Source organism: Sorghum bicolor, chromosome 3 (assembly GCF_000003195.3).
Source record: "Sorghum bicolor cultivar BTx623 chromosome 3, Sorghum_bicolor_NCBIv3, whole genome shotgun sequence".
NCBI classification, from domain to species: domain Eukaryota; kingdom Viridiplantae; phylum Streptophyta; class Magnoliopsida; order Poales; family Poaceae; genus Sorghum; species Sorghum bicolor.
This window is the reverse complement of record NC_012872.2, coordinates 54850574-54859691: the sequence shown is the minus strand read 5'-3', so window position 1 is coordinate 54859691 and position 9118 is coordinate 54850574. Positions and strand designations below refer to the sequence as shown.

Below are 9118 nucleotides of genomic sequence, written 5' to 3'. Positions count from 1 at the left end.
GAAGAAAACAGCATGCAAGCCATCAGGGCCTGGCGCTTTAAGATCTCCAATACTGAACAATGCCTTCTTCACTTCTTCTCTTGAGAAGGGAGCCAAGAGTAACTGATTCATATCCGAAGTAACCCTACGGTTAACATCCTCCAGCACCCCTGATCAATTTCCTGAACTTCTGAAGTAAATAGATTTGCAAAATAATCTCTGGTAATCACCTTCATCTCCTCAATATCTTCATGTCTTACGCCTTGATCATCAACCAACCCCTTAATCAGATTCCTCTGTCTCCGAGCTGACGCATACTGATGGAAAAAATTTGTGTTGCGGTCCCCATGCTTGAGCCAATTAGCTCTTGCTCTCTGGACCCAAATGATTTCTTCCTGCTCAAGTAGCAGTTCCAGCCTTAGGAGGATTTCCTTCTGTGCCAATAAAGATTCATCTGTCACTGGTCCTCGCCGTAGTATTTCCAGCTCCCTTTTCAGTTTCTTCATTCGTTGAACTGGTTTCTTCAGAACAACACGATCCCATGTATGCATATCTTCGTGCACAGCTTTTACTTTTGTCATCAATTTAGGCCCTTAGCCCATCGCCGACACACGCGCCCACGCTGCCTGAACAATCTCATCCACTGTTTCCTCCTTTAACCATCTAGCTTCAAATCTTCTTGTCCCTTCTCTTTGCAATATTTGCCCACTTGCTCCAGTCGTATTGACAATAATCGGTCGGTGGTCAGACTTCACCATCTCACCATTCACTAACTCAGCATTTGGGAATAATATATTCCACTGTGTGTTTGCCACCCCCATATCTAGCCTCTCCCTAATCTTCCCCCTCTGCCAGGTATAAACATCACCCGAGTAGCCAATGTCAGCCAGCTCACAGTCCATGAGGGCCGTGTGGAAAGCTTGCAGCTGGGAATTCGATCTAGCTCGGCCCCCTTCCTTTTCATGGTGAAACAAAATCTCATTGAAATCCCCAAGAGCAAGACATGGGAGGGACATGTTACCATGCAGGGAACGCATAACCTCCCATGACAAATGTTTGTGCTCCCATCTTGGCTCACCATATATGCCTGTCGATCTCCATTCCTCATCACCCTTAATTACCACATCTATAAAATATTGTGAGACACTCTGACTTTGAATATCAAAATCCTTCTTCCACATCATAAGCAAACCCCCACTCCGACCATCACTTTCATGAATAATAAAATGATCACAACCCAGCTTGCGCTTCAAATTTTCTGCCTTCGCTCTTCCCAGATGTGTTTCAGACAGAAAAAACACGTCTGGCCTCTCCTGCTTCTGAATGTCCAGAAGCGCACGAAATGCCCGGGCGCTAGCAAGGCCCTGGCAGTTCCAAGCCAAGATTTTCATTGTGCCCGGTCACTCTCCTCGAAGGAGAGCGCCGATCTAGCATTTGTGTTTGAATTGTGTTCCTCCTCACCACCTCCATTCTTCCTTGGCCTTTTTTCTCCTGTTCTTTGATAGGGCTTATAGATAGATCCTTTTGGGATGAGTGCTCGAGGAGGTTAACCTGCATAGCAACTCGCCCTGATCCATCTCCAGCTAATTCTTCACTCTTCCTAATTAGCGTCTGATTTGGATCTTCTTCTTCATCTCCCAGGGACGTATCCATGGGTTCTATTTCGTCATCAGCTCCAAAACCTCGCCCTCCTCCTCTTCCTCTTCCTCTCCCCCTTCCTCTTCCTCCACCTCCTCGTAGATCATCTCTTCCCGATATAATAGGTACAAACGGGGCACGCAACCAATCTCCCCACTCACAACTTTCTTTTTTATGGGTTCCACCTCCACATTCAGTTACTTCATGCCCCATGCAGCCACAGAAATAACAAAAGGCTGGCAGCTTTTCATATTGCACTAAGTATTTCATCCTCTCCTTGAGCTTGATCGTTACCACACGCACCAGAGGCTTCCTGAGATCCAACCATACCTTAGAGCGCAGGTATGGTGTGGAGTTGATTTTACCTTCATTGACCACTACGTAATAGGATCCCCTACCTTCTTTGCAACTTTGCAACTTTCTCTGCCAGCTCCCTCTTCTTCATGAGACCCTCTGGAACACCTTGGATTCTTGCCCATACAGGAATCTTGTCCAACTTGTAGGAGAGGACATTAGAAAACCCATCATATTCACTCATCACAATAGCCGCACCTCTGAACAGCCAAGGACTTCCCTCCAACACCCACGTCCAGTCACCCAAACAGTGAAGTTGAGCGAGAAACAGATTTGGCCCTAGTACCTTGAAAGTTACTCCTTGTGCCGCCGCCCAGGTGTTTCTCAGGGCGCTAAATAAAGCAGCGTGGCTGAATGGCTTCTGCGTGTGAACCCTATATAGGGCTAACCAACGAACATCCTTCACAAGTTCTTCAAATTCCCCTGCAAAATCAAGATCCTCTTCTCCTTGCAGTGTCATACTCGCCAGATGTTCCTCTAGATTGGGAAGTTTCTCTCCCTCGTCCATCACCGACTCCTTCCTCTTCGTCTTCGTATGCTGTTCCACCATGCACGAACACCAATGGCTCTCAGACTCCTTGCGAAGAAGAGAGCAGCACGGGCAGTATCTTTGGGTGGAGAGATCACGTGGATCTCAGCACTTTTTTGGTGGACTCCGACGACGCCACCAGAGGAGGAAGAAACCCTAGTTTTTGACCTCACATTTGTAAAAGAGAAAAATATGAGGGGAAGAGGAGTTGAACCTACGCCCTTAGGAGTCCCTAGTTGGGCCTACTTAGTGGGGTGCTAAAATTTCCCATGCCAAAGGCTTGGCAAGCAGATGTTGCTAAAACTTAGGGAAAAAAATATTTGCCATAGATTTGGCATGTCAATTTTGAGATATTAGTAAATTTGGGTAGCAAATCAAATGGCTTTCAAAATCTTGGCTTGTCTAAGTTTTGGCAACCAAATTTGACCATCAACTAATCAGCCCATGATAAACAATAATATATATTACAGATCAATATTGACATTTTTTATCAGATTGCTTAGCTTCTGAAGTTCCCATGATACCAGCACCACGATAGTTTCTGGCAATATCAATTTCGATTTCATTTCCATGAAAAGTAAAGAGGGTAATTTAAGTTTGTTCCGACTGTTTTCATCCCTAGCGCTGACTGACTGGTAACTGCCACAACTAATCTGCTCTCAGGTCACACAGCTGACTAGTTGCAACTTGCAAAACTTGATATCAGCAATACCCAAGCAAAGAACAGGACGACGGGAACCTGCGGTTCCTGATACTGCACACGAATTACCTTGTGTCTTTGCTATATAGACAAATAATCTTTGGAAGCAAAAGAAGAGAGCAAAAGGGCCGAGTTTGTCTAAAACTGCATATATCAAGATGACCTCACATGTCTTTGCTATATAGACAAATAAGCCTTTGGAAGCAAAAGAAGATAGCAAAACGGCTGAGTTTGTCTAAAACTGCATATATCAAGATGACCTAACATGTCTTTGCTATATAGACTATAGACAAATAAGCCTTTGGAAGCAAAAGAAGACAGCAAAAGGGCTGACTTTGTCTAAAACTGCATAAGTCGTGGATGGCCTCAACTCCGCTTACGGCGCACCTCAATCATATCCTCATCCTCAAGGTCAAGGTCCTGAGGTGTAGATGATGGGTTAATCTTCTCACCGTCAAACACAAAAGACAGATCTGACGGATTCAGCTTTGCCTTGTTGGCGTACACCTTGAGAAGCTTGTCAAACTTCTCGTCCTGTAACAGTTATATAATAAACACAAGGTTAGCTCAGGGCTTCATGTCAACTAGAAGTCAAAAATTCTAATTTCTAATGCGAAAAATAATAATCAGGCCCATACACATTTCACACTACTCTTGGAGTCAAGCTTCAGAAACCCAAGGAGAAGTAGGCTCGTAACTACTACATTAGTTCGATACTTCGATGAAATTGAATGAGCATTAATTAAAATCCAGAGTACATCAAATTATGTGACCATACATTGGACTATTGGAAAGCCTGAATTATCAAACCAAAGTTGAATGTGCCCCTGTAATTAGTATTCAAAGTTATATACTCCTGTCCCAGAAAAGAATGTTTACGAGTCAATCTGTCTTTACTTTGACCGGTTATATACAAAAAAAACTAATATTTATGATCTGTAATAAAGTATCAATAAAATAATAGACCTCTTTGGTGTACAAATATTGGTACTATTTTCTATAAACGTGATCAAATTTAAAAAAGTGACTTAATCCAAACCTAGGATGACATTCTTTTTTGGGGAGGGAGGTTGTATATATGAGTATTAACAGCAGCAATGCTAGTCCATGCCAAAAAAAATAATATAACCTTGTATACACGCATCTGTTGATGCCCATCCTTGTCCTGAATTGAAATGACAATCTTTTCCCTTGCTTTCTCGACTGGAGGTTCAGACTCCTCATCTAGAATTATTTGTTCAGGTGGTTCCTTGGGACCAACTTCATTGTTGGTCATTTCATCCATCTTTTGCAATATATCCTGAGCTGATTCAGCAAATTTTGCCCACTCTTGTCTCTTCAACCTGCATTTTGTGCAAATTAGGTAATAGTTAAGTTGGCAGCAACAGCAATATTCAGATGCCAAATCTATGAACATGAAAACAGGTATGATTAGAATGCCAAAGCATGTTTAAAAGACACATTATACACAAGAGTCCATTTGAATTGATTAATTGAACATCAGTGTTCTCTATAGGCTGAGCAGTTTACCAATCTATCCAATGGGGATGTACAGAATAAACAAAGTCATTCACCAACAAATGGACACCATCAGAGCAAAGTTTTTCTGGCAGGGTGCAGACGATAAGTTTAAATACCATATGATGAAATGGGAGAACCTATGCCTCCCCAAGGACTTTGGGGGTATGGGGATCATGGATACAATACAAGATAAATGAATACGGCTTTATTCGGCAAATGGCCATTGAGAATGCTCAGAGCCAACAAAGACAATCTTTGCTATAACCTATTGAAAAAGAACTACTTGAAGAATAAGTCCTTTTGCTCAGTATAGGGAGGGGGAGGGTTTTAGAAGAGTATTCTAAGAACCAGCAGTATTCTGAAATGGGACTGCAGAGCTGAAATGAATCATGGGAAAAATACTCTCTTTTTGGAGGATGTTTGGGCAGGTGACATACCTATGAAATTAGAATTTCCGACTCTCTACAGTATTTGTGAAGACAAATAATGTTTGGTCGATGATTACTGGGAAGTGATGGCTGGAATTTACATTTCAGAAGAGGAGTTGGAGGAATGAAATGAATGGATGAGAGAGATTAATGGGTCAGTTCGATAACTTTGAGCTTAATTAAGGAGAGGATAAGTTCCTTTGGCTTTTAGAGAAGTCAGGTCAGTAAACCACAAGATCTATTTACTGGAAGTTGACTTTCAGAGCGGTGTTAACAGGAGAATGGTTAAGATGTGGAAAAATAAAATGCCAACGAAGGTAAGGGGGTTTATGTGGTTAGTAATACAAGATAGAATATAAATGGGAATGGATTTCAAGGAGAAAAAGGGGGAAAGTAACAAAAACTGCTGTCTATGTGGGGTGAATGAAACCTATGATCATATCTTCTTTCATTGCCATGTGGCAAAAGTAATTTGAGCATGCTTTAAAGAAGAGCTGGGCTGGGATAGATCTGCAGGAAGCATTCAAGATGTGCTCGAAAACTGGATACCCTTGGAGTGCAAGGATTATCACATAAAGTTGTTAATGTTTTCGGGTATTCTTTAGGATCTTTGGCATGTGACATGTGAGAAACGAAATGGGGACTGAACAGAACTTCCCCAGATCTAACGGAGTTCTTTACAAAATTTTGTGCACTGTGTTGAACTCTTTGTACTTGTTGTGTTGCTTTATAAAATCAATGTAAGTTGTTTACTTGTTCTTGAAGCAAATTCTAGTGCAAGGAAATTTTCCAAACACTTGCCCACAATGACTTATGGGTATATGAACTTGGTTGCTTGTGGCATGTGAGAAATGAAATGGGGATTGAACAGAACTTACCCAGATCATCTAACGAAGTTCTTTACATAATTTTTCACCTTCCTGCTGAAGTGGTGAATTCTCTTTAAGAAGACAAGATCAAGACTATGAGGAAATGGTTGGAGAACTTCTGGAAGCAAACTAAGGACCTAGAAGTGGAGGTACTTTTTTGACTTGGCGAAAGTCTGCAGCTGGGTTGCTGGATAAAGTTTTTTTAGTCGTGGTTTCTTTTTCTTTTTTTTTCCCTGTATGGTTAGTTGGTCTCCCCAGCCCAGCGTGTGCGCTGTGCAATGTGTTGAACTCTTTGTACTTGTTGTGTTGCTTTATAAAATCAATTTAAGTTGTTTACTTGTTCTTGAAGCAAATTCTAGTGCAAGGAAATTTTCCAAACACTTGCCCACAATGACTTATGGGTATATGAACTTGGTTGCTTGTGGCATGTGAGAAATGAAATGGGGATTGAACAGAACTTCCTCAGATCATCTAACGAAGTTCTTTACATAATTTTTCACCTTCCTGCTGAAGTGGCGAATTCTCTTTAAGAAGACAAGATCAAGACTATTAGGAAATGGTTGGAGGACTTCTGGAAGCAAACTAAGGACCTAGAAGTGGAGGTACTTTTTTGACTTGGCGAAAGTCTGCAGCTGGGTTGCTGGATAAAGTTTTTTTAGTCGTGATTTCTTGTTCTTTTTTTCCCTGTATGGTTAGTTGGTCTCCCCAGCCCAGTGTGTGTGTTGTGCACTGTGTTGAACTCTTTGTACTTGTTGTGTTGCTTTATAAAATCAATGTAAGTTTTTACTTGTTCTTGAAGCAAATTCTAGTGCAAGAAAATTTTCCAAACACTTGCCCACAATGACTTATGGGTACATGAACTTGGTTGCTTGTGGCACAGATTAAAAAAAACACAAATTCTTTCTGGTCACTCTTCTAAAGTAAAAGTAAGGGTAAAGTCTATTTTTCACCCTCAAACTTGCACGGTAGTCTCATTTTCAACCTTGAACTATGAAACTACGTGACACACACCCTCCAACTAGCGAAACCGGACAAATTTGGCCATCTGGCTGGTTTTAGTGGTGGTTTCCTATTTTCTAATAATAATAAACATCTGATTTGCTATCTAAAAATTCATAAATAAATTATTTCAAATCAGAAAAATATAAAACTAGTACCATTTTTTTCTAAAAATGTTCTCTATTTGTTTATGATCTATATATAGGTATTTAGAATTGGTTATTATGTTTCTATAATTTTATTTCTCATAGTTGATATTGTAAAACAATTAAGGTCCAAATAACTCTAAATATAGCACCAACAGATAGATGTCCTTTTTATTATTAGAAGAAAACTAGAACTAGTTTCATATTTGTATGATTTAAAATAAATTAATTATGAATTTCAAGAGACCAAACCAGATTTTTATTATTATTTGAAAATAGAAAACCACCTTAAAACCAGCCAGAGGACCGAATTTGTCGGGTTTTGACAGTTGGAGGGTGTGTCACCTGGTTTCATAGTTCAAAGTTAAAAATCAAACTACTGCGCAAGTTTGAATGTGAAAAATAAACTTTACCCTAAAAGCAAAAGGCATTCTGAGCAGATTTCATAATTTCATTCAATACTCTAAAATTCATTCTGAGTAATCGTATTATGTGCAATTCTTTCCATGGTTTGGAAGGATGCTGATGGAAAAAACATCATCATCTTCCCCTTGCAATGCATTCTCATTTAGATAAGACAGATATAGAGAAAGTATTACTGAAATATACCTCAGTTCTCGAAACGTACTATCCTCCTCTGCCGAGGCCCTGAATGCGGCCTTGGGCGGCGGTGGCTTCAACCAATCCTCCTCGTCGAGAAGCACCACCTTGGTGGTGGCGGCCGCCTCATCCGGTTTAGTCTCCACCTCCTCCTAATGAACACGGACCAGGAACAGCACATCAACACTCGAGAACAAAACAAGTCCCAAATCGAAACCAAACTCGGGCGCACTCACCGTGGTAGCTTGGACCCTGGGGCGCTTGTTGCAGTGCTTGAAGATGTCGGCCGCCTCCAGGTCGCTGTCTGCACATCGAAACCGTCAAATCCTAAGCTACTCGCCCAAAGGAAACTCAAAGTCCACGGAGAGCGACGCGATGCGCACCATCGAAGCTGAACGTCATCCTGGGCTGCACTCGCTTGTAGTCGAAGAGCGGCTCCAGGTCCTCGCCGCCTGCCGCTGAATCCACCTCTCCTGTCTGCACCAACCGTACCGTTAACGTCCGTTAACTCATAATCACATCGAACCCAGGAAGAGGAAGGTAATCATGAATTTCTCGAGCGATGAAGAGGAATCAGGAGGTGTTCCCCGTGCCCTCGCCCCCGCGCAGCCGGATCCGCTGCCGTCGCCCGTCGCTGCGCTAAATCATCGAGTCGTGATGCCCATCACCCCGCCCCGCGCCCGCCACCTCCGTCGGGCGGGCGGATTGAGATCCTCTGCGGTCGATTCAACTCTGCCGGCCGATGACGCCCCTCTAGTCCAACCGGATTCCAGTCCCAAACCCGCCTCCCCAAACTTACTTGCCCGACAATCCGCCTCCGTAACCTCGCCGGAGATGATCGACGGAGACGGAGAAGAGGACACAGTAGAAGAAAAATCGAGGATCGAAGGAGTCGACATACCGTGGTCATCGCGCCAGGCGATTTGGGGAATCGATGTGGGGGAGGAGGGAGGTTCGCTATCGCTCTTCGGCTTTTGGAGGGAGGCGGAGGAGGGAAGAGAAGCGGCGCTCCTTGTGCTCTGAGAATTTGTGGATGGGGTTTGAATTTGGGTGAGCAATTGTGAGTGCGGCGGTGGCGCGGCGGCGTGTGCAGCAATGTACTATCGAATGGCAAACGGGTAATTTTCGTGCTCGGGCGCCAATTTGATGATTTACCGTTTTAGCCCTGTATATGCGTGTCCCAGGCTCACAGCAGTTTGTATACACGTTCGATCAGTTGATTGGCTCCCCGTTTGGTTGCCGTTAAAGTACTCGTATTGGACATATGTACGTAGTATTAAATATAAATTATTTATAAAATTAAAAACGTAGCTAGAGAGTAATTTATAGATTTTTTGAGCCTAATATATTTATAA

At 42.5% G+C, this 9118-nt stretch overlaps 1 protein-coding gene across 1 annotated transcript; it reads right to left on the bottom strand.

Annotated features, from left to right (window-relative positions):
- On the bottom strand, positions 3256-8851 carry LOC8082229. The gene is made up of 6 exons (XM_021457961.1): positions 8665-8851; positions 8147-8240; positions 8000-8067; positions 7773-7915; positions 4330-4543; positions 3256-3734 (listed from the first exon to the last, which is right to left on the bottom strand). The coding sequence occupies exons 1-6, from the start codon at positions 8671-8673 to the stop codon at positions 3567-3569; spliced, it is 696 nt and encodes a 231-aa protein (XP_021313636.1). The 5' UTR covers positions 8674-8851; the 3' UTR covers positions 3256-3566.

Excerpts from the sequence above, each read along its gene's own strand:
- LOC8082229 (XM_021457961.1), bottom strand. Across the intron at positions 7,916-7,999 it reads CCAGGGTCCAAGCTACCACG|GAGGAGGTGGAGACTAAACC; the intron begins GTGAGTGCGCCC and ends CGTGTTCATTAG. Across the intron at positions 3,735-4,329 it reads AACAGATGCGTGTATACAAG|GACGAGAAGTTTGACAAGCT; the intron begins GTTATATTATTT and ends TAACTGTTACAG.